The sequence below is a fragment of the Anarrhichthys ocellatus genome, unplaced genomic scaffold, assembly GCF_004355925.1.
Source record: "Anarrhichthys ocellatus isolate YVR2014 unplaced genomic scaffold, GSC_Weel_1.0 scaffold38, whole genome shotgun sequence".
Taxonomy (NCBI): Eukaryota; Metazoa; Chordata; class Actinopteri; order Perciformes; family Anarhichadidae; genus Anarrhichthys; species Anarrhichthys ocellatus.
The window spans coordinates 3,244,164-3,268,809 of NW_022280068.1; the positions used below are offsets into that span (position 1 = coordinate 3,244,164).

At 41.4% G+C, this 24,646-nt stretch overlaps 4 protein-coding genes and 2 non-coding genes across 14 annotated transcripts in view; 2 read left to right on the forward strand and 4 right to left on the reverse strand.

The window, feature by feature from the left end:
• Positions 1-235: 235 nt before the first annotated feature.
• LOC116394165 (short coiled-coil protein A) lies at positions 236-4,003 on the forward strand. Of its 2 annotated transcripts, none has more exons than XM_031867033.1 (4): positions 236-390; positions 1,589-1,660; positions 1,773-1,853; positions 2,160-4,003. In XM_031867033.1, coding segments are annotated over exons 1-4 (297 nt in total). In that variant the 5' UTR covers positions 236-389; the 3' UTR covers positions 2,303-4,003. The 2 variants fall into 2 exon arrangements, with proteins under 2 accessions (XP_031722893.1, XP_031722894.1); XM_031867034.1 differs by having other exon boundaries at positions 239-394.
• A 799-nt stretch (positions 4,004-4,802) lies between these two features.
• On the reverse strand, positions 4,803-12,413 carry clgn (calmegin). 2 transcript variants are annotated; one of them, XM_031867253.1, is made up of 15 exons: positions 12,214-12,413; positions 10,064-10,342; positions 9,865-9,938; positions 9,632-9,690; positions 9,175-9,316; positions 8,890-8,971; positions 8,489-8,681; positions 8,180-8,369; positions 7,936-8,049; positions 7,699-7,855; positions 7,235-7,450; positions 6,969-7,085; positions 6,670-6,850; positions 6,357-6,535; positions 4,803-5,719 (listed from the first exon to the last, which is right to left on the reverse strand). In XM_031867253.1, the coding sequence occupies exons 2-15, from the start codon at positions 10,340-10,342 to the stop codon at positions 5,645-5,647; spliced, it is 2,058 nt and encodes a 685-aa protein (XP_031723113.1). In that variant the 5' UTR covers positions 12,214-12,413; the 3' UTR covers positions 4,803-5,644. The 2 variants fall into 2 exon arrangements, with proteins under 2 accessions (XP_031723113.1, XP_031723112.1); XM_031867252.1 differs by having other exon boundaries at positions 6,345-6,535.
• A 692-nt stretch (positions 12,414-13,105) lies between these two features.
• Positions 13,106-17,323, forward strand: exosc9 (exosome component 9). 3 transcript variants are annotated; one of them, XM_031867196.1, is made up of 12 exons: positions 13,106-13,251; positions 13,511-13,605; positions 14,040-14,159; positions 14,288-14,390; positions 14,465-14,602; positions 14,913-14,995; positions 15,356-15,488; positions 15,750-15,838; positions 15,950-16,096; positions 16,203-16,402; positions 16,657-16,774; positions 16,840-17,323. In XM_031867196.1, exons 1-12 carry the CDS (start codon positions 13,186-13,188, stop codon positions 16,910-16,912), a joined length of 1,365 nt encoding a protein of 454 aa, XP_031723056.1. In that variant the 5' UTR covers positions 13,106-13,185; the 3' UTR covers positions 16,913-17,323. The 3 variants fall into 3 exon arrangements, with proteins under 3 accessions (XP_031723056.1, XP_031723057.1, XP_031723055.1); XM_031867197.1 differs by having other exon boundaries at positions 16,657-16,735; XM_031867195.1 differs by having other exon boundaries at positions 16,657-17,323.
• Positions 17,324-17,465: 142 nt separating this feature from the next.
• trnaq-cug (transfer RNA glutamine (anticodon CUG)) lies at positions 17,466-17,537 on the reverse strand. The gene has a single exon. It is a non-coding gene; the product is annotated as a tRNA-Gln (tRNA).
• A 139-nt stretch (positions 17,538-17,676) lies between these two features.
• Positions 17,677-17,750, reverse strand: trnai-aau (transfer RNA isoleucine (anticodon AAU)). The gene has a single exon. It is a non-coding gene; the product is annotated as a tRNA-Ile (tRNA).
• A 3,295-nt stretch (positions 17,751-21,045) lies between these two features.
• LOC116394202 (high affinity choline transporter 1-like) overlaps positions 21,046-24,646 on the reverse strand; it is a 41,409-nt gene continuing 37,808 nt past the window's right edge. For all 5 annotated transcript variants that reach the window (XM_031867103.1, XM_031867101.1, XM_031867104.1 and 2 more), the window contains one exon: positions 21,046-24,231. In XM_031867103.1, coding sequence (XP_031722963.1) covers positions 23,689-24,231 — 543 coding nt within the window. In that variant the 3' untranslated portion in view covers positions 21,046-23,688. The remainder of the gene's footprint in view (positions 24,232-24,646) is intronic.

Sequence of the window (24,646 nt, forward strand, 5' to 3'; positions counted from 1 at the left end):
TACACCCAGACATGTGTATATTAATGTTTACAAAGGCTGGCAACCACTCCATTCATGCATACAGACAGAAAGACAGACAGAAGGACAGAAAGAAATCTAGATGCAGAAAAACAAAAACATGCAAAGGTCTGGTGGGAATGACATTGCTGCTCTCTGACTGTCTCTTATGTATGTGATATTATAGCAGTGGGAATGACTGAAGGCCTGATCATCTGTGAGGACTGCAGCAAGTGTGTGCGCTGTGTGTGCGTGTGTTTGTGTGCCCCCCTCCCGTCGGCTGGTGTGGTCACGCACACTCGGTGACGTCGCTATCATCATTATCCTCACCATCACCACATAGCCTCTAGTCTGTTTACAGGGTCACTCCGCTAAACGGAGACATTTACTGCAGTAGGTGAGTCTAAATGCCGGCATATGTTTTGTGTAAAATTAAATTTGCGTAGCTAAATCACAGCTAGCCTTTCCATTAGCAGTTTGAAGCTAATGCTAGCTAGCAGCAGCAGTTAGCTTGTCACGTTAGCAGTTAGCGGTAGCATAACTCTGGGTGTTGTCTGGTTATTAAATGTATTTATCAAAGAGTCTCCTCTGAATATCAGACGAGTTCATTTTGGTTGGGTTTGGCGAGTAACTGACTTCACATTGGGTGTTGAAGTAGTTGCTCAGTTTGTGTAACTAGCCAGACCGCTGACATCAGTTAGCTTAGCGACATGGCTAGTAAAAGTACACTCATCCATTATCGGACACGTCCTGATAATGATGAAGCTAACTGGCTGTCATGTATCTGTGGCTCTGAATGGGCGATGTGATGTAACGTTGTTTTTTCACGAACGATTGACTGTAATTTTGCCGTTAGTTGCTCGTTTATTTGTGGCTGTAGTAGCCAGTATGTAGCATCACCACATCATCTCACACCCAGTTTACTGACAGTAAACAAAGACGCAACCATGTTTAGCAACGTATAGCATGTTTAGCTAGCAAATTCCAGCTAAGCAGTATTGTTTTAGTGCTCCTGTTCACAGTGAATACGGATGTCGTTTACATATAAAGTCAAGGATGCTTCCTTTGTATTTATAGCGGAGGTAGGCCACCTTGCATGAAACAAAGGTCTCCTCTGCTAACATAGTAAAACAATACACCTTTACGAAATGACAAATTAAAAAAGAAAGGGGTGCCATTTCACACAACAAATGCTCTTTGTTTAATGTGACTATGTTTAGGCCATCATTGACTAACTTAAATGATCACAGGACAAGGTGGATCTAGATCGAGTGGCTTACCACCTTGATGAGTTCATGAAGGAGCTCGGTGCAGTATTAGGCACCCTTACTAAAAAATATATAGTTTATTTATTTTCGATTTACAAGATGAACGTGAACACACTTAGTTCCTTCCTCTTACCACCTTGACTAAACAGTTTCCCAGGGAAGCCCTGGTCCCCAGGTAATTGGTGTTATTCATATGAACAGGGAAGTAGATAATGGCAGGAGTCTTTGCCAGCATTTGAAATATTCATCATGCTAAAACCTCCTATAATCAGACGTATGACTGCTTCATGGAGCTTACAGTGTCTGTTCTTGTTCTTTTACAGTGGACAGTGGATCTGCAGCCCTGTATACTAAACAGGAGAACGAGCTTTTCATCATGAACTGCGATATAGATGGTGCGTCTGCATACACGCAGCTTTGTGAAACACCATTATGTCCGATAATGTAATAATAAGATAATATGTTTCAAGTGCATGTGAATAGCATCAGCGTTTGTATCTATTGCAGGAGACATGGAGAACCAGGTGGAGATGGAGGAGAAGACGAGGTTAATCAATCAAGTTTTGGAACTTCAGCACACGCTAGAAGGTAACACACACACACACACACACACACACCTTTATCTCCTCTCCTACACTCTCCCTCCATCTTCTTTTCACATTCTCAAAAATTATGGAAAAAATGGCAAATATATCTGTAACATGAATTCAAGATAGTGAATTTAGTTGAATCTGAGTTACATAGAGTAACTTGATGGCCATAATAGTTTCACTAGGCTAAATGTCACCAACCAGATGTCTGTTGTTATAAAAAAACATGTTATCCAGCACAGCTGTGGACTGTCAGAACTTAAAACGTAAGCCGAGTAGACCATGGACTTTGTCTTTGTTCCAGACCTGTCAGCGCGGGTTGACGCAGTCAAGGAGGAGAACCTGAAGTTAAAATCTGAGAACCAAGTCCTCGGGCAGTACATTGAGAACCTCATGTCTGCCTCCAGCGTCTTCCAGACCACCGACACCAAGAGCAAACGGAAGTGAGGGACCCTCAGAAAAACACAGTCCCATGCCAGCAGCTGGGAGAGGGAACCCACCACTGAGACATGGAGAGGGGTTTGTTTTCTCAGCTGACCTGGGTTTCTGTAACCGTTACAGCCCACTTACCCGAGTCGAAGCTAACTATTTAATTATCAAAAACATAAACTGACTTTGTCACATGTCCCGCTGACTCAGAAATAGATCAATTTAATGTTAGTTTGACCCAGGTCTGTTTTGCAGCAGCTCCCTCTCCAAAATACAGAACCAGACTATGTATATGAAGCGGTTAAGGGTCATTTGTACCATGAGTTTCTTCTTAATGCTCTCTGTCAAAGTAGTATCTGTAAAATAATTCTTAGTTCTGCTTTACCTGCTTGGTTTTGTGTTCGAGGACAATTCAGATTTTCTGTGATTTTCCCAACTTTCTGATAGTGTTCTTGTCTCAAACTGACCTGTAATTGGGTGAAAACAAATCAAAAATATTACAAATACTGGTTGACCATAAAGCTCATTTCAACACTGGTTTATTTCTTTTTTTAAAATATTATCTACATCAGCTGGATCTGAGTTTTTCAGTAGGTCTTGGATGTCATGTCTATATGAAACATGACTGTATTCTGCCATTTAAAAGCACTCAAACTGAACAGTATTACTGAGAATAAAATTTATTTGGATTGCATGTATGAGTTCTTTTTAATCTATGAAATGTCATTAAATCAATAGTCACTAACTTACAGACTGTATAACGCTTCTGAGAACTTTTTAATAATAGAAGGTGGATACTAGATAGGTGCCATTGAGAGCTCGGCAACAATGCAAGTAAAAGCACAGAGAAACTAAAAGTTATGTAGACTTCATAAAAGTGTAAATCTTAACTTATCAATGTTTTATTGCAAGTGGTTGAATTTTTAAAAAAAATCACAATTACACACGATTTTCATTTTGCACTTCAAAGTATTTGTAACCCTTTCAGTTGATCATGTCATGTATGAGGGTTGTGGCCCAGACTGTAATGTAACAAAGGAAATGGACATAAATGCAGCCGGGCTGACTCGGAGACAAACCCTGCATTATTACATTGTGTGTACTCATCCTGTTTGAGGGGAGACAGACGGACTAAATGGGCCAGATAAGTCAAAAGACACGAGGAAGAGGGGGGGGAGAAAGGGATGCTTTCCCCTTTAACTGCAAGCAGTAAAGAGGCCTTGAGTACTATTGATCCATCCGGCCAGGCCTGGAGTACACCACCTGCTAGAGGAGGGGTTTGACTGTAAAATGTGCTAATGTACTCTGTGTGCAGCAGAGTGGAGGGTGTGTCTTCCAACACTTCTGCTGCATCAGGTACAAAAATAATGAGGGTGTAAAGAGATGAAGTCATGTAATCTGAACACATTTGCATTCCCTTTAAATGTATCCAGTTCAATAATGTCTGGAAAACAGTAATTCATGTGTAAACATCAAGTGACTGTGGTGCTGTTTGAAAGGGGTGAAGTTATTATTATGGGAGGCTATAAACACTGTATATGATGTAATTTATTGAGGTTATTTTGATATTTTTAACAGGTGTACAGTATCATTTCTTCAATTTCTGTCTGGCTATGAATATGCCCTACCTACACGCCCTGGTACCAACTGTCTTGTGTGTAGACACCCTGCACCTTTGTCTTTAAACTGTTTTTTGTTTTAATAAAAACCTAAGATCACTCCTTTCTCTGGGTCTTTTGTCAACTAATCCTACATTAACTTTCAGGAGCACAACAGAAAGTGTTGAGATATATATACATCTATATCTATATCTATATATAGAGATCTATATCTATATATATATAGAGATCTATAGATCGATAGATCGATCTCTAGATATCTATAGATCGATCTCTAGATATCTATAGATCGATCTCTAGATATCTATAGATCGATCTCTAGATATCTATAGATTGATATATCTATAGATCGATATATCTAGATATATCTATAGATCGATATATCTAGATATATCTAGATCGATATATCTAGATATATCTAGATATATCTAGATCGATATATCTAGATATATCTAGATCGATATATCTAGATATATCTAGATCGATATATCTAGATCGATAGATCTAGATATATCTAGATCGATATATCTAGATCGATAGATCTAGATATATATATAGATCGATATAGATCTAGATATATATATAGATCGATATAGATCTAGATATATATATAGATCGATATAGATCTAGATATAGATAGATCTATATCTATCTATATCTATATCTATAGATATATAGAGATATATATAGATAGATATAGATAGATATATATATAGATAGATCTATCTATATAGATCTATCTATAGATATATAGATATATATATAGATATATATATCTATAGATATATATAGATATATAGATATATATATAGATATATATATCTATATATATATAGATATATATATATATAGATATATATATCTATAGATATATATCTATCGATCTATTGATCTAGATAGATATAGATAGATAGATAGATATAGAGATCGATAGATCGATATATAGTTTTTGTATTAAATAGTTTTATTTTCAAGAGCAATGTACAATTTGCGAACAAATGTAAACAGGGATTCCTGCCAGAATCTGGCAAGAACATGATCTACAAAAGCTTGAGACAATAATATAAAACATATGAGTTATCGTCAATGTTTTTCCCAGGCAATAATCTTGGATCTGAACTCCAGCTAGTCTAGATACTCTGGGAAAGCGCTGCTGTGTACTGACTGAATGAGACGTGTTTTCGGTAGGTTTAATATCCAGCGGTTTGCTGCAGAAACCTACGAATCTTGTCTTATTGACAACGGATGGCCAAGGCATTCAGTGTTTGGATCAGACCTAGACCTTTGAAACAGACCTAGGTTCAGAATAAGCACATCAGTGGCATGTCGTATTTAAGAAAACTGCCTCAACAGGAACAGTGGTGGAAGAGGTGGGCCTTTTCAGGCTGACAGGCATTGGTGACAGCAACGGCTTAGAGGAGAGAAGAATGATGAAGAAAGCGCGGAAGCTCAGGATCGAGGAAGAAAAACATCTAAATGCACAGAATCTCCATGGGATTGATTCATCTGATCGTTCAATGAGCAGGCAGGGAGGAGGAGCCTAGACGAGACGAGGGATGCAGGATGTGGTTTGGGAGACTGCGGCCCTGTGATGGGTGTAGCCGAGGAGGTGACTACCGGGTGGTTGGGAGGAAATGCATGCTGCTCTGCTCAGAGAGGGCGGAGCAGCAGCTGAGACGGCCCTTTCCACCTCCTCTGCATTTAGGGGAGAAAGGAGACGGCAGGCGTGGGGTTCACCTCTTCAGTCTTTCCGTACCCTCCTCTTTCTCACAGCTTGTTTGTGGCTCTCTTCAGTGATGTCTCCTCCCTCCTTCGACTGGGGGCCACAATCGGAAAGAAAGAGAAAGAAAAAAAAGGCAGATTTAACGGATGAGATACAAAACGTCCCTCTTGCATTTTTCACATGACCGACATGTTAACAAATCCAAGTGTAGAGTTCGCCTCATGTTACAGGGTGTCTTGACTTTGTATCAAGTCAAATCAAACTGATTTAATTAAATTAAAGGCCTTTTAAATGCCAAGTAGAGTGAAATACATGATCACTCTCAGAAAAAGAGCCGAGCACATTTCACACAAGGGCACAGTGTCCGAGACGTGAGACAGTCTCAACACAGGGGAGGTGAGGGAACGATCCTGTTCAGTGTATTGTCTGCAGGCCACAAGAGACTGGCTCACCATGTGTGTGTGTGTGTGTGAGTGTGCGCATATGATAAAAGAAAGTGGGGCATTTATAGGTCCATGAGGTGCTTTGCACCTTGTATCAGTACACCAAACGGCAACATTTTAGCTAACTTTTTAAACATAATGTATTCAAGGCCATGAGTATGGTTAATGAAATCCAAGGACCTGGTTCTAGGTATTAATTCCTAGTGTGTGCATGAACCCCCAGATCTCTACCAACACCATCAGCTCATGTTGCTCTGCAGGTAAGAATAACTCACCACGACACCCACCTCCTCTTCTAATGTTCGCTCAGGAGCTTTGCTCTCCTCTTCTCCCTCCTCCTCCTCTTCCTCCTCCTCCTCATCATCCTCATCATCCTCCTCCTCATCATCCTCCTCCTGATTGTCACCTCCCGCATCGGCTTCATCCTCCTCCTCCTCCTCCTCCTCCTCCTCCTCCTCTTCTGTTGCTTTTGAAGGAGACAGAGTAACGGTAATGACAGTAAGGACAAAGAAATATGAGTCTAGAACAATGTAGCAAAAGACCAATACTCTGATCAATAAAGCAACAACAGAAGAGTGTGTGTGTGTTTGACCCTCTAACCTGCAGCTGGAGCACCTTCTGCAGCCTCAGCTGCTTTGTCTTCCTCATCTCCTGCCGCTGCCGCCTCCTCTTCTTCTTCTTCTTCTTCATCTTCTTCATCCTCCTCCTCCTCCTCCTCCTCCTCCTCTACATCAGCCCGGGGAGGATCCACCTTCTTGTACACGTAGTTGTCATCTGATTTCTGTGACGCAAACAGGAGATGGGATCACAGTCTGGTTTAGAGGGGGTCTGCTGGAGTGCTTCGCATAAATTGAGGATGGGAAACACAATAAATAAATCCCTCATTAGGTTCACAGTACCTTTGGCCAGCAGAAGAGCACACCCAGTCCAACAGGCAGGCCAACTGTCAGTATGTAAATCACCCATAGCCACGGCCGTTCCTCTGCTGCGATCATCAGCTGAGTGAAAATCCCCGGCTGGTGGGATCGAGGAGCGAAAGACAAGAGCAAGAGCAAATAGTGAGCCTTTGTGAACCTCTCTCACACAGATACTGTAAATTATATGCACACAGTGACAATGTAAGTGTCTGTGAGGGTGCTGCTCCTTACAAAAACATCACACTGACCTCGTTAGCGCTGGCCACCAGTTTCTTCAGCCCCCAGCTGTCGGAGGCCCAGCGGTCGGCCACTTCCTTGTGCGAGGTGATAATGAAGTTGTCAAAGTAGATATCAGCGGTCATGGACCACAGCTCCAAGCCCACAGCCTTGAAAGGTGTCATCCTGAACGGCTGCAGGTCCTCAAAATAATCCGGGTTATTGATCTTGTGCGGCTTCCAGACTCCCTGGGGACAAGAATGTAGAGGGAAAACAATTATGGTGGCTTCAGCTGGTGCACAAACATACAGCGTCTCCAACAGGACAGGTCAGAGGTGTTACAAGTAATACAGAGAGTGAACTGGCAGAGTGCTGTAGCGTGCACCTCATTATTTGTGCTCTACAAAAAAAAGAAGCTAGAAACAGTTCCTAAAAGAGAAATTAAATAAAACTCCAAAAAGCCCAAAACACCTGGTTTAGTTAATGCTATAGTCACCTGATAGTTGGGATTGTCCACCAGAGGGGCTTTCCACTTGCCCTTGTACTGAGGGTTGTTGATCTGTGGACGCTTCCACTCCCCACAGCCAGGGGCCGTCTCACAGGCTGGGTTAGGAATCTGCGGGGCTTCCCACTCTCCATCCATCTCCTCATCCCTGCACACAGAGAAGAGCGGTCAGGCTTGATCGTTCAAACTGCCGGGTGTGGGTTTGTTTGGTGACCATGTTCATTTTACCAGTCTTCTGGTTTCTCAGCGTTGGGGTCGGAAACAAACTCTGGTTCTTCGTCCAGCCAGTCCTCTGGCTTCAAAGCGTCAGGGTCTTCAATCTTTGCTGGAGCATCTTCGTCCCTGACACACACACACACACACACGCACACGCGCGCACACACACACACACACACACACACACAGTTATTGATGACTAGGTCCAATCTGCAACAGGATCTGTACTGTCTACTAGTATGTGGCTTGCGGTCACCAGTCATCGGGCTTGGCAGCCTCGGGGTCAGGCATCTTGGCCCTCTCGTCCCAGTCCTCCGGCTTAGAGTCATGTGGGTCGTCTATCTCTTTGGGTGGGTTGACTGGAGGCACCACGTCGTGCAGCAGGCTGCCGCGGCTCACGCTGGACTGGTCTATGAACATCTCGTAGCTGTTGTCTGGGTTCAGGACTGACAATGGGGGAAACGTGAGCAAAATGAGAAATGTACATTTTATAAAAAAAGGCAGAGATAGGTATGTAAGCGATTACATTTCAGACAGATGTAAAAACGTATATATTCTCCTGTACCCAGAGTGTAGAGGTGAGTCTTCTTGTCAGTGTAGAACTTCTTGAGGTCGACATCAGCCCTCTTGGCATGCTTCTCCTCCGTGTCTTTGTTCAGAGGATTCTGGTGGCGGAAGATGAAGTGCAGCTTGTAGTCCTCGCCACACTTGTCTGGTCCGAACATGAGAGAGTACGATGTACGGTCGTGGAATTGCTCCTTAAGTGAAGAAAAAAAAAGTTCATTTTAAAAGAGTGTACACAAGACAGAGGAGGAATGCTCTGAAGGTTTTAGATTCAGTTCAAGGTATCTTCAGTATTTGCTTCAGTGTAAGATGCTTTTGATAGACGTGCCCATCAAATGGCCTGTGCACATTAAAACATTACACATAAACAGAGCCAGGGAGAATGACGACATGTATACCAACCAGATTGAGATTGCCAGTGTCTGAAAGCAGTTTGATGTAGGCTCCACCACAGTCGATGCCATCCTGGAAATTCACCTCATACCTGCAACCAGAACACAACAAAACAACTTAACAAGTCACATTATTTCACATGGTTTAGTTAACTTGAAAGTGCAAATAAGAAGATTTAAGTCACACACTTATCCATCCACGAAACACTGTAGCTCATGGAGAAAAAAGTCCACTTGCATGAACTAAAAAAAAAAATGTTTTCACGTGTGTGTGTGTGTGTGTGTTTGAACTCACTGTACGACCAGAGGTTCATCCTGGAAGACAAAGGGTTTGTTCAGCATTGCGGAGATGGCGTGGTGTTTGGCCCGGGACTTGAGCACCAGACCCTGGTCTCCTGGAACTTTGTTCTCCTTCAGCTGCTCCACAGCCCACTTCCCTACAGACAGAGACGTTCAACGTTTATTATCACGGTGTGGTCGCAGAATCTCTGCTTGAGGCGGCTTCAGTGTCGTCTACATTAAAGTCCAACTGGGGCGTTGGACCTCATATCACAGTAATGACGCTGCAAAGTGTTATACAGTAGCGATGGTTGCCCAAAGAAAAATAAGACTAAATATCTTTATTTACATCATACATGTGAACAGTGAGTCTGTGCGAAGTAAAGATAAAAACAGCCAGTTGTGCCTCTCTACAAGCTCTCGTACGCACACATTTAGATAAGCCAAGAGGGCGGGAAGAAAAAGGAACAAACCGTCATATTTGGCGATGTCGTCATCTGCATCCCCCTTCACTGTCTTTGAGAGCTGCCAACTATGGAGATGAACATCACAAAACCCTCAGCTTCCACACATCAACAAGTGAACACAATACAACCACTGATTGTGTAAGTTTATCTGGGGTCGGAGGCTCATCTATCCGAGCAGGAATTAAACATTTACGCTGTATTTTTAGCCACCCTTGGGGGGTAGATTTGTCAGGCTCTACCTTTCCAAAGAGCCGTCATCAAACGTCTCTGCAAAGTACACATCTCCAGTCGGGATGGGAGTCTTGTATGTTACCTGCGGAACAAAAAAAAACATAAATTAGAAGTTATTTTACAGGCCACGTTCCCCTAATCCAAAAAAGCCGTGACACACTTCAACATCACAAATGAGCTTTACTTAACCTATGACCCATTTCTGACCTGGAAGGAGACATTTGCATCCATTCCAGCCTTCCCACTTGCTGTGCCATCTGTCTCATCCAAGAGGTTTTCATCCATCACCGTCGCTGCTTCCTCCGCTTCCTCCTCCTCCTCCTCCACCTCCACCTCCTCTGCCATCAGAACCTTTAATTCCTCCTCGTCCAACCCCATATCTTCATCCATGTCTGAAATATCAACGTCCAACTGCGTCTCCTGGGTCGCCACAGCCAGCGAGGACAGGAGCAGCATGCACCACATCCAACCCCTTTCCAGCTTCATCTGTAGGGGGAGGGTAGAGATAGCAGACGGGTGAACAGAGTGTGCGATAAGGGCGTCAGAGATGAGCACGGTGTGAGGAGGGTGAGGGAGGATAAGGGATGGGAGGAAGGGGGCAGGTGTGAGATGTTATTTATGGAGAGGAAAGGGGTGTGTGCGCCGGGGGGAGGTGGACATCAATGATATAAATAGAAATCACAAGTGCGTAAAAGGATGAAAGGATAAGAGGGTGAAAGAAAAAAACAAAGAGATTGCCATCACATTAGAACACAGTGTTACTTGATGTAGGGCCTGTGTCCTCAGATCACATCCTTATCTCACAAGACTGACCCTTCTCTGCGGCAACGCATTCCCACCAGCTAAATCAAAAAGACGGACTCCTTCTAAGCAGATGCCACTAACATCTGTACAATACAAGCGTCTTTGGATTTATAATATGTCCTCTTTCTAAAATACTCTTACTAGTCCTAATTTGTGACGCATCGTATTAGAATCTTTTTGTGTGTCTCCTAAAATGCATTTGAAACCCTACCTGGTGATTACTGGTACAATTCAGATTTTTGTGACACCAAACAACAGCTGTAATGACCTATCGAGCTGGCCGCACCTGCTTACTCCGCTTGAGAGCAGCAGGAATTGAAAAAGCATCAGTGCAGACGGCACAGCAGCACGCTCCCCTTCATTCTTAATCAACTTTGATTCCCATGCTGCTGTTGTTCTGTTAGGTAAACGGAGTGCACGGGGATCAACAGGGTAAACACAAGGGAGAGATGATGAACAAATAATACATCTTGTCTTAAAAAGCATCAGAATGTGGCTCAGTTATTTGCATCTTTGGTCTTAATGCAAGCAATGCAACAGTTTGTAAGAAATCATGGCCACATCCCATGTTTCTGATAGTAGGAACACTTCCTGCACACAATCCTAATATTTAATGTATGAGGTGGTCACATGTGGCAGTGGATTAATCAATGAATTGGCTTCTTGACTTCAACAAGAGTCAACGGTGGTTCTCAACCAGTGACATTTAGAGTCAAAACTGTAAGTTCTTGGTTCTTCTATTCCAACCAATGACTTTAATTTGCGTCAATAAAAGAAGTACCTGCTAAAGGGGCACAATACTTTGATGAAGGCTCAGCTTCTTTACGATGACAAAGGGCCATTTACCTTCACAGATGAGAGCATGGCTCTTGCAGAGTGCACTTTATGGCAACCTCAACGGTAAAATTAACCATGTGAGGCAAACCTTTTACTAGTTGAATGCATTCATACCCCATATGTCTATAAAATGTCAGGGACAGTGAACTAGGTGAATGGTGACAAGGAGGCACAGTCAGGTTAATACACCAGTTTTAGATTAAACAGTGCAAATGAAATATTCCTCTCAGACATAATCATTCCAGTTTTGGAAAATATTCCAAATGATTTTCATTTATAAAAGGATAATACACATTGCTTAATATTTCTATAAATATACCAGTCTTAGTGTCTTTTGACGTGTGTGAAACCAATCAAGTGATCAGGAAACAGAAAAACATGAATACAATAATACAGCAACAATATCCACTATGTTGTACATGTAGAGAGCAACTCAAAGCACAACACAGCCAAGCCATACAGATTATAACCGTAATTAATTAAAATACGGCAATCGTATTGTAGATAAATGGCTCTGGCTGCAACACCTAGCTCGCTATGCTAAGTGCACATCGCGCAAACGTTAGCATAACACGAGCTCATCTAGTAGACTAACGGTAGACTAATGGGCTTAGACTGAAGAAATGTTTGGACAGCTACGGTTAGCTTGCTGAACTAGTAGTAATGTCGCAAAGGGGTGCGATGGGAGAGAATGAATGAGCGCACACAAAACAAACCTTTTGCGGCTTCTTGTCAATTGCAGAGAAAATGTCTTGATAACAGCTTTTTCTACAGAGTAAGTATCTTGTGCGTTTCTCCTGCTCGGAGGATCACCGAGGCCCGCCGTGTACAGATACACGGTTCTCGGCTGGAGAGGATGGAACGTAGATGACAGCTTGGCCCCGGATAACGGTGCGCGGTTGATGAGCGCGAGCAAGTCCCCCAGCAAATGGGCATGACGCATGCGCACATTGCGCAGGGCTAGAGAGCGTGAATGCTGCCTTCATGTGCAGCAAAATATTAGCGGAGATGAGAGCGTTACCGGGGGCTGCTCGGAATAGATAACACTCGTAGGGGCATTTCACTCCAATATTGCTATTATTTTGCATGAGATACGTTCTGAATAAACTACATTTACAACTGAAGCGATATAGAATAAATTCCCCACCTTTCTGAAAAATATTTCTTCACGTTTTATGGAGCACCATTTAGTTGTAGTGTTGTTTTGAAATGTAGTTTTTAACCTTTTATCCACGATACTCAGTTTGTCATTGAAGTTCTAAAATACAGTCACCAAAAACTCCTTTAGCAACAGGATTCATATTTACTCAATAAAATGCTGGAAATATTTAGAACTTTGAAAGCCCCAAACAACGAGTTCACTTTAGGGCATCAGAAATTCACTTTGCAGCTGCCTTTCAAAGTAAAAGCTTACTTTCTACTAAAAATGTTCCTTTGTCATATACTGCTAACGAATATCTGGATCATAATAACACAAGCACAAATATGCTAACATAATAACAATTATGTACAATCTTTCCGAAATAGTCAAATAAAGAAAATGATTTACCCCAACCTTTACTATGGCATGTAGTATGCACATCCGGGGTAGAGTTCAGAACATTTCTATGGTGGCCACATGCTTGTCAGCAGTGCAGTTGTGAACTACATTATTGAAATCTGTCTGCAGTCACCCAAGAACCCTCAGAATGAAGGACACACCGCTGTCTAACTGCGAGCGGGATTTCTTGCTCAAAGCGATCGAAGAGAAAAAGGTGAGCTGGTTTCTGATAAGTTTGCACTTAAATATAAAACTGACGACAAAATACATGTTGCACAAACGGAAAACCATACCAATGTAGAATAAATAAGCTTTCTGTGTCTCGTGAATTCCTTAAATACACGCCGGAAACTATAACCAAATACTACAGTGAAATTGGAAATAGAAAGTTCTTCAGTGAGTTTGGTTCATCAATGTCTGCTTTGGAGGCTTTGTTGTCCTTAGTTAAAGTTTCACCTGTCGTCTCCCTGCAGCGTCTGGATGGACGACAGACCTACGACTACAGAAAGATGAAGATCACATTTGGGACTGACTATGGATGCTGCTTTGTGGATCTGGGAAAAACCAGGTGAAGCTAATGCTAGATATATGTAAAGTCAAGTGTTTAGCTTTTTCACCCCGTTACTGTTCAACCCTCCTCATGAATCTTTCCCCAAACTTTGCTCAATTAACCTTAGAGTTGGCTATAAAGGATTTTTTTGCTGTACAGTTTGACAGCTTCATATACAGCGTTTCTGTTTTTGCACCATTCTATCAGATTGGGAATTCAACATGTCTTGTGCATTATTTTATAAACTTTTTCCCATAAACTTTCATGTTTATAATACACGTTAAAATAAAGGGATGGGATAAACAATGCTTGGCACTGATATTGTGCAAAATTGAAGTGAGCACTTGCCCATGTCATGCACCCACACTCGTATGCATTTTTTTAAATTTAAAAACACCGTGAAGTTATATATTTTTTGTGTTAATGGAGTATCAATGTGCTGCACTCTTCAGGGTCATGGCCCAGGTGTCATCTGAGCTGGTGACTCCTAAAGAAAATCGACCAAACGAGGGAATCATGTTCTTCAACATCGAGCTGTCACCCATGGCCTCACCAGCATTTGAACAAGGCAGGTGAGGAAAAAAAACCTTTTTAGTTTTTATGTATTAAACTAGAACTGTGTCTGAGACATAGTTCATTTGCTCCAACTGTTTGTGCAGAGAGTGTAAATCATCTGTGGTGTTTTGTTTGTTCTCTCCAGACAGTCTGAGTTGTCAGTGAAGTTAAACAGACAGCTGGAGAGATGCTTGAGGAACTCCAAGTGCATTGATACTGAGTCCCTGTGTGTGGTGTCTGGAGAAAAGGTGACACACACGTAAAAGAAAAGAAAAGAAAAGAAAAGAGAGAAGAACCGTATAATGATGATGTGTGTGTTCAGGTGTGGCAGATCAGAGTGGATGTTCACATGTTGAATCATGATGGGAACCTGATGGATGCTGCCAGCATCGCTGCCATCACCGCTCTGTGCCACTTCAGACGTCCTGATGTCGGCATCCAGGGAGATGAAGTCACAGTGGTGAGTCGGCAACAAACGCAGCAGGTGGTGTCTCTGCATCGCTGAATCTACTGGGGAAAGCCTGACACTCCAAACACCAAACTGCTCCGTTATCTGAATTTCTTTGATGATGCTCACAGGGAATATAATGTGCCAAATGTCCTGCTTTAATTCCACAGTGGCCACTCTTTTTTTTTTTTTTTTTTTTTTTTTATGTCAGCGTCAATACATCTTTTTTTACTGTGAAAACAAAAACACCTCAGTTATGTTGCACCACATATTTTTCATACTTTGTGGTTGTAATTCAGTTTTTTTTCCTGTGCTCCCTTAGTACAGTCCAGAGGAGAGAGACCCTATTCCTCTGAGCATCTACCACATGCCCATCAGTGTCAGCTTCTCCTTCTTCCAACAAGGGTAAGGCATCACATTTAAATACAAGACGGAATCTTTTTCTGTGCAAAGTACTGAGTAGGTAAGATTTTTATTTGAGGGGCGCTCACCCATGTGTATTCAACAATATTCAACCCTAACCCAAAACTACGTCCTACAAATGAATCATACAGTTGAATTGACGCCTCTCTAAAACAGTTTCAACAAAAACTAATAGTTTTAGCTAGGTGTACCTAATAAACTGGCATCTAAGTGTATACAAGAATTGATTATTATAATAATAAAAGTATCCAGCAGACTAATTGAAGCTCGGCAGTCATTGGATGAACGTTACCCTTCATCATAGCAAGCGTTCTTCTTCTGTTCTTCCTTCTCGCTCTGCAGAACCTACCTGCTGGTCGACCCCTGTGAACGGGAGGAGCGGGTGATGGACGGCTTGCTGATGATCGCCATGAACAAACACAGAGAAATCTGCTCCATTCAGTCCAGCGGGGGCATCATGTTGCTTAAAGAGCAGGTAAAAAGAGTCATGATAATACTGCGCTGTTGATTTTGGTTTGATTTTGATGGAGATCAATTGTTTTCTAAAAAAATAATGTCACTCTGTTCACTGTGGAGCTTCGCAAACACCCGTGTTTGCTGGGCGAGGTGCTCTGTAAAACACACACAAAAGATAAAATGAACACAAGTGAAGTTTTAACAAAAAGAAAAAACCTATTCACGTGAAAAAAATACTAAAATGTTAACACCAGTATATCTTTTGTGTGTGCTGTTGAAGGTTATGAGATGCAGTAAAATAGCCAGCGTTAAAGTGTCTGAAATCACAGAGCTCCTCAGCAAAGCCCTGGAGAACGACAAGAAAGCAAGGTGAGCAGTGACATCACATAACCACACGTCAGCATTGTGGAAGTGGACACTTTGACCTCTGTTGTTGCCGTTAGAAGATATACAAGAACTCTGTATTTTTACATTTTCCAGGAAGGAGGGTGGTAGGTGTGGTTTTGCGGAGTCCATGCCACAGGAGCGAATCACAGCACTGAAAATAGACGAGACCTCAGTGGAGATGACGGATGTGACGGAAAGAGCCAAAGACATCGTCCAGAAAGCCGAGGCTCCACCTCAGATGTATCCTTAACTCGGCAATAACGGCAGCACCTACCGGAATGTCTATCTTTTTATCCGTCACTTTGCCATATTTTACCCACTGTGGCACCTTAACCGTACATACCAGGGTGCGTTCCCCTGTGGTGCCCGTCCCAGGTGTGGGTCAGGTAGGGCAGGGACTGCAGAACACCTGGGGACTGGAGGAGGAGGAGGAGGAGGAGGAGGAGGAGGAAGAGGAAGCAGAAGAATGTGACAACAGTGATGAAGAACAGGAGGAAAAGGTTACAAAGATGGAAGAGGAACAGCATGAAAAGGAAGCGAGCAGAGGTCTGTTAACTTAAAAAACAAAAACAATCTTATGTCAAGTAAAAGTTATATAGGTAGGGTTTCTGTTTCTAAAGAGGACAGGAAAATATTGTTAACAAACATAAAAGTAGTTTGATAGTGATGCAACAGGTTGGAATCTGATGTCAAACCAGCACGCCGATGTGTATATATACTGTGTATTTGATTAATATTTAAGCTGAGGTGATATAAGTGATTATTCTGTCAGTATGTTTAATTTTTGTTTTGGCCTACAGGAGATGTGGTTGAGATATCTGACAGTGAAGAGGAGGATGTGGTCATACTTCATCCAGAGACACCAGACAAAACTCCGAAGTGGGTGCACCCGTTTTTCTATGCACAGCAACTGAGAAGGTATGCATGTATGTTTTTTTTTTTTTTGTTTTTTTTTAAATTTACATCCTTTTTCTTGCTCCTAGAAATACAGAAAGCAGGTCCCACCAGAAGGGGGCAGCAGCATCAAAGAAAAGACAGAAAAAAATGAAAGACTGATCCCATGGAGCTTCCTGCAGCCAGAGATCTGCATATCTGCAGCAGTGCCAGACACTGCAGCACCTCCTCATAACAAAGACCCCCATTCTGGCTAAAATGACCCCAAAATGCCATGGGTGAGGATTGGGATCAAATACGGAACAGAAACACTTCCAAGTGTTGGTTTTTTACACTTAGAACATGGAGTTTACTTCTTGTTTGTAGCCATTTGAACCGATTTAGAAACAGACTGCGCCTACAAATGAATAGAAAAGGATTTTTAACAATGAAAGGATTTTGGTAGTAGTATTAAATAAAGTATCTTCAACCACTCTTGGAGGTTAAGCAGACTTTTACATTTCAGTTATGTTTGCAAAGTGCTTTATTTTGTGAGGAAAATGGGATCCGTGATATTGTATATCAAAATAAAAAGATCAATATAGTAACCTTTATTTTGTCAAATGTTTATGGAACTTCTGCCTCTCACAAATATGTACATATATAAGTTTTGTTTGCATTTCTTTTCAAACAGGTAAAATAATCACACATTGTAAAAATGTGTGGTATAAAACTCAGGTTCCACCGAGATTTGAACTCGGATCGCTGGATTCAGAGTCCAGAGTGCTAACCATTACACCATGGAACCCCAATGACACCTTTGTCTGATGACCTGAAGATAAAGGAAAACACTACAGGACTGCAGAGAGACTATGATTGTCAAAGGTATGACAATGAGGAAAATAACACGCAGTGTGATGGAGTTGTATTTCCAACTAAAATACTCGTGGCCAGTACGGGTATCGAACCCGCGACCTTGGCGTTATTAGCACCACGCTCTAACCAACTGAGCTAACCGGCCGCTTGTCTGATATAAGCATCTTATATATAAGCATCTTATATATCTCCTCTAAATTTGGATATTTTAACATGGGGGTCTACGGGGATTGCTTTTGGAGCCAATTAGCTATATCATGATTTTTTTTGTGACTTTGGTCATTTAGTTGTACTATACTATGACTTTTGTATGCCTTTTTTCGGTATACTATACGATGACTTTTTAGCTACTTATTTTATTATAATATACTATATTATACACATATACTGGGATAACCAGATCCAAATAGACCGGTAGCCACAACTCTTTTTGTTGGAGCCATATCAAGCACACTTTGAAGTGCCAGTGTTGGCAAGTCCTCTCTTAGCAGATACACATGCCTAACTGCTATGTAATAGAGCCAAAAGAAAATGAGGTCGTGCACATGCTGTGTGATTGTGAAATCATGCCTCTGTATCCCCTCTCCTCCCCAGGAGTTCAGGACTTAATCAAAGCTTTGCTTTTTTTTTTGTCTTTTCCTTCAACTGTATCTTCTTCACAAAGACACACACACACATCCAGCCCGGTAGTCCAACAGTCCAACACACAAAACCACGATTGCCTTCTCAGTCTATTAAAGGACACAGGGATGCTTTTTGAGATTAAGTCACAGACCTGCGGTTATTCTTGTCACTTTTATTAAATGTAACGATAATCTCTCCCTTACCGTAACCATACCACAGCATGCACGCGTAGATATTGCAGAAAGCAATTTACACATCTTTGCAACCATTGCCATCGAAGTAATCCAGCATTTTGCAGAATACCAGTGTCAACTTTCTTTCCACAGGACAAGACAAATATTTCCCGTGCCTTTCAAAGTGAGTTTATAAAACCTATCCATTTCATTGTGTGGGTGTGTATGTGGTTGTTTATACAGTATGTGTGTTAAGGATGTATTTTTTTTCTGATTGCATTGATCTGACAGCAAACATCCCCAATGTGTGTTTGTTATTGTGTTCAGGAGGGATGGTTGTGATGGTTTTGGTTTGTTAATCTTATTCTATATACATTATCCTGCAGTTTGTTTGTATTGCATTTTTTTCTAGAATGTACTTTTTGTTGTTGACAAATTCAAAAAACAAGTGGTGCTTTTGGTTGTAGACTTTGTGTATTCATCTCAAGAAACATTTAATCGCAATGAAAAGAAAAAGACAATCGTTGCAGGAGCATGAAGAGATTGTGTTATTATATGCATCGTCCTCCATGGTCTCTCTTTGTAGATTAGTCATGTAATCGGATCTGCTTTGTATTTGATGCTATGGGAAACAGTAAGAGATATGAGAGAAACAGGAACATGTATTGACCCGATGTTTACATCTAGTTCCTGTACATAAGCAGAAGTTGTGTCTTTTTACATTTAAAAGCATTGAGCAGACAGTACTGATCAGTTAAACTGAGATAACGTCTAATCTGTATTGTATTGTGACCAATAAGAGGGGCTGGTTTGGGAGGATTTCTAAAAGGATTTCTTACCCTAAAGGGGAGATGGCATCAGTGTGTTTCCCTCCTCCAGACCCTGGCCTGAAGACTTACGTACATGTCAGTTCTCAAATGACCAGGGTGGATGAAATGACAGACCAGCTGCTGAAGACCAGTGAACAGGGACACATGCGCATCACTGGGATAGGAGACTAATGAAATGAAAGAGACATTTTTCAGGTTAGAGAACTAGAGAGGAGAATGGAGTAAATCCTGAAAACTAAAGGAGTAGACTGGTCATGACATTGAATCATAGCTCTCTGGTCTATAAAGAGGATGTTGTCTGACCTTTACTAATGGAAAAATAAAAATACCTGAGTAATAGATTTAAAGCTGAATCATAACAGTGCAGTGCCCTTGCTGAAGGACGGTTTTCAAATAGGCTAGCATGCTAACATAGCTCTACATATCTAGTTAGCAAAATAACATTCAGGTAACTTTATATTGCACTTCTTAACATTCTGCATCACACAGTAAATATTTTATGGCTGTCAGATTAATAACAACAATATCGACTTACCCTCCAGAGAGAGGACTTATTTAGCTAACGTTACAATTACAAAAGAATACAAATAAAAAAATCTGGTATTTTTTCCTGTTCGGTTATTATCTTTATGATTTAGAGTTATATTCAAACCCTAACCTCGACTGTTCCGTGAAAAGATTTTTTTAATGTGGTGTGACATTTGTTTTTCTGCGAAACCATCTGCAATGATATACCAATTAGCTAAAGAGCTGCTATAATTAAGAGCAACAGTATCCTCTGTTTTGAAACACCATTGCATGTTGATTGCATCCACCCGTTATAAATAGATTGAGAATGAAGTGAGAGCACGGCCCCTTTCCTCCACTGAACTGGCAGCTTTAAGACTTGTTGTTTTAACAAGAGATGACAATATATTTCATCTAGCAGTATGTTTTGCTGCCCAGGCATTTCATCACCAACCAATCAACCAATCAACCAAAGAGCTTTACCACTTGATCCATTACTGAAAAAAGCCAAACCAATCCTCTGTTAACTTATCTTACTTATCTGAAAACTGGAGCATGGTCGTTTGGTCTTTTTTTGTCCTTGAGAGTTAAGCAATGGTGGATAAGCCAGATATCAGTGATATCTTCTCAAGCTGAATATGATTGAACAAAAGGGAAGAGCCTAATATTCACCCAATAGAGTGTGTACCAGGCTCAGCCTCAAGTAGGCGATGTATGTTGAAGCCATTTAACATAGCTGGTTGCTTAGCGCCAAGCACAAGTGTCGTTCTTGTGTCAAATTGTTGCAACAGAACTATTAAAAGGTAACTTGGTCACATGAGAGAATTTGCACATCAGCAGTTTTTATTAATGGTTCTATTTGACCTCTGCATTTAGCCCATCATGAGCATTATGGGCTGCTGTAATACTAAATCTCATGAAAAATGTTCAGTCTCATGCTCTGAATGGTTGGACAGGGTGCAAGGAATATTAACTATTTTACAGCCAACACTATTAAATCATGTGGAAACTTTAATTCTCAACAAACCAAAGTGCAGTTTCATTAACAGGAGGATGACGCACCTTCCATGGCTTCTCTAATCACCAATACAAAGCATTTAATGTGTATTATGTACTTCGCGTCATTGTTTTTTTGTTATTTTGTCCAGCCATTGTGTTCCAATTTACTCCCGGTGTTTTTTGAGAAGCTCGGTCGCCATTAACCAGTTAAGTTATTTGGATGCCTGGGAAAACAATTTATACATTTTTGGTAGGCTCACAAGTTGCATGAGCCACTAAGATCCTTAAGACCCCAAAGAAACAGTGATTTAGTTTCAGCCTTTATTCCGACAGAACATCACCCATTTTCCATTAATTGATTACAAAGAGGGACCTTGCCAAGTGGCAAGAGTGAACAGTTCTGTATACATGGATATTAGTATACAAACATATTGGGGGATACAATATACTACCAATTGATATTGTAAAACTTACAACTGTTCAGTACTTTCATAAATGATACTTGATTTACCCCACATGGAAAACAAAACATTTCTCTTCAAAAAGTGGTGTAATGCACGGGTGACAATAAACATACACTTCAATATGAAGGTGTTGCCATTCTTCATTATATTGTGGATGGCTTGCTGAGGACTGCAGGCAAGTTTTCTTCCATCAAATCATGTCTGGAGACGTTATCAAGCCGGAGTGTTCATCCTAAATGGCCAATACTTTTTTCCTGTGATATGTGTACAACACACAGCTGGTAAGAATCACTGCACTGACACAAATAAACTGCCACCCAGTGATTTAAACATGTGTGAAGGTGAAATTACATTTCATGTTCTGCAAAACGCAGGTGAATTTATTTCACTATAATAACATCACTAACTTGAGATAAAATACACTTTTGTGTTTTTCTTCTAGAACTCACTACGCATAGCAATCAGCTTAGATAAAAAAAAGTGTTAATATACAAATCATGATGATGAGGACTGTACAGTATACAAGAGTAAATACAGGTTGAAATTACAATCACGCAAAAAAAGATGGATGCATTGTGCAGTTTGTTCTGTGCAATCAGTCTTTGGAAAATGACATTCATACAGTTTTCTTTGAATAGAAGTTAGAATCATAGGTTGAAGTTGTGTATACTTAGAGCCACCATCACCACTCCATGAGGTATTGGAACAGTGTCAAGAGTATACACCCCTTTTACAATGACCAGCAAATAAACGCTGACAGTGGAGTGAGACCAGATTCCAGTGATTTTGTGAGCAACAGTATGGCAGAGAAAGGCGTTCTTACTATCCCTTGTTAACAGGAATCTCTTTGCACAACAAAACTACAATAAGGCTCAGAAAAAAACATCCTGTGATCCCACTGTAAACTACAGCTTTGCATATAGTATAAAACAGAAGAAAAAGAAATACAGCTCAAAGTCACTGACAAACTGAAAGGCACATCTCTCACGAAGGATACGTTTGGCGTTCTTTATCTCCACGCAGTTGTAGAAAACTGCTACATTCAATCATTCATCATGCGAGTAAATTGCAGGTGAAGGGAATGGGCTGATGATAAATGCTGGGAGATCAAGTTCTGCAGTTTTGTTTCTCCCTGCTGCTAGTCACGACAAAACAGTCAATTTTAAATTATTTAAATAGTGTTTGTGCGACCTCTGTCTAAGTGCTTTTGGTTGCCGTTTTCAGATTTTTGATGTTCCTTGCATAGCAAAGCCACCAGCCATGCACTGCGACATAACTCAGCAGTCAGACAGGTTGGGACACTTTAGTCACCAGTACCTGGGTGGTTTACAAACAAAGAGTCTGAAACTTGATGGTGTCTACGGAGCAGTATTTGAGCAATGGAGGTAAACGTTGCTCTGAAAATGCACATGTAACTATGAATCTTCACATCTTAGATATGTTCACAAAACTGTGATACTCTCTCTTTGCACACAGATTCATTTTTCTAAAAAATAAAAATTATATATCTTCAGGAGTGTGGACTGCTGCTAAACAGAAGTGTCTGATAATACGCAGCTAAGAAGTTTGGAAATCAGAAAAGAGCACAGTCTTTCTAAAACAAAATCAAATTGGTGTATAAGCAATTGTTTTATGTGAAGGGAGAATTGATCTAATATTAACAAATACGCAAAGAAGAATCACAGTGAAATAGAGCTTAAGGCAGCAGATCAACTATATAAAGGAAAAGAACAGATCATATTAAAATAAACTGTTAAATATAGAAATGTCTTTCTCAAATGCGCCACAGAAACACGCAGACAGTGCAGGCGTTCGGAGGTTCACACTGAGGGAGGGGTTAGGTGCACCTGCAGTGCAGTACAGCCGTGAGACACGTTTCCTGCTGGTCTAGGTGATGAATGATTTTTCAGTAAAGGAAAAATCAGATGTCTTGATGGTTCCTGTTTTTGGAGAGAGTATGTGAAACATGTCTTTTGTGTTGCCACAGCACAGTTGTCTTTGGGAACTGATTTCAGGTCTGTCAAAAATCAAATCTCAATTTGTCAAAATGTGGAAAAAATGTATTTGTATAAATCTGTACAAATGTAAAAGTCTGTTTTTAGGGAGGGGTATCTAATGGACAAGAGGTTAAAGTTGTATTATTTAGAACATTTAACTTCTGTTTAATCCTTTTTTATCCAAATGCAAAATTATTTTTTAATGGCTTGGCAGATGAACTTTGTGCGCATCCATTTCAGTGATGTATGATGATAATGATATACTGTATATATTCTCTGTAGAAGGCAATGAGGCAACTGATGAAGTAGGGTGCGAGTAGCTCAGATCACACTCCGCTAATGTAAATATTATCGCTACAAATTCACTGTGATACTGCCAATGTCAAGCCTTTGCCATTGTTCCCCCTCTGTGAACGCCTGCTTAGCAGACGATCAAACATGTTCGCCTCCAGCCAGTACACCATCTTCTCTCCCTCCTCGTAAGCCTCTTCAGCAGCTGGTGGTTTCCAGGAGCTGCTTGGCTGCTGAGGCTTCTTCGCTACCAGAATTGGTCTTCTCGTCGGCCACTGCTCTGGCTGTTGGTTTCTCCTTGCGTTTGATCTTGAACACATCCCACCTCTCAGGCAATAGACCCTTGTTGAAAATGATGGACATCAGCCAGGAAACGAGCAGGATAGACAAGAGCGAGGTGACCATGATAGTGGTGCGGAAGGGGAAATACTGGGTTAGCTTTCCCTCGTCATCCATACGGCAGCCAGGGAACTGGATGGCAGGCGGGAGGCCAATGAGGGGCTCGCCGCTCAGTAACCTCAGGATGATTCCCATCAGGTAGCCCAGCGTAGCTCCATAGCCGTTGGACACTTTGAAGAAGACGACGCAGACCAGCTGAGGGAACATGATGGTGTAGGACATGTCCACCCCCACAAGCCAGAAGACCAGGACACTGCTGTCCAGAAAGGTGAGGGCAGTGCCAATCAGACCCACCACCACCACTGAGATACGGATCACCCACTGCATCTCACGGTCTGACGCCTGCAGTAGCGGAGAGAATGACAAGAAGAAACACAAAGAGAGTTAAGTTGCACCTTGTTATAGTAACGATCATTTGGTCTTGAGACCTTCTGGGTGTGGCTGTGTCACAGCGGGTTGTCACTTCACAGTAGATCGGCAGTTCGATCCCCGGCTCCTCCAGTCATTGTGTCGACGTGTCCTCCATTGGTAAGATACTGAACCCCAAATTGCTCCCGAAAGTGTGCCAGCAGTATGTGTGAGTGTGTGAATGGGTATTAGGTTGATTCAAGGTGCTCTTTAAGATTCAACCTGGTTGAATCTTAAAGAGCACCTTGTATGGCATATCTCATACTCTGTGTACATCAGTGTATGAATGTGTGTGCGAATGAGTAAATGTTGGCATGTAGTGTAAAGCGCTTTGAGTGGTCGGAAGACT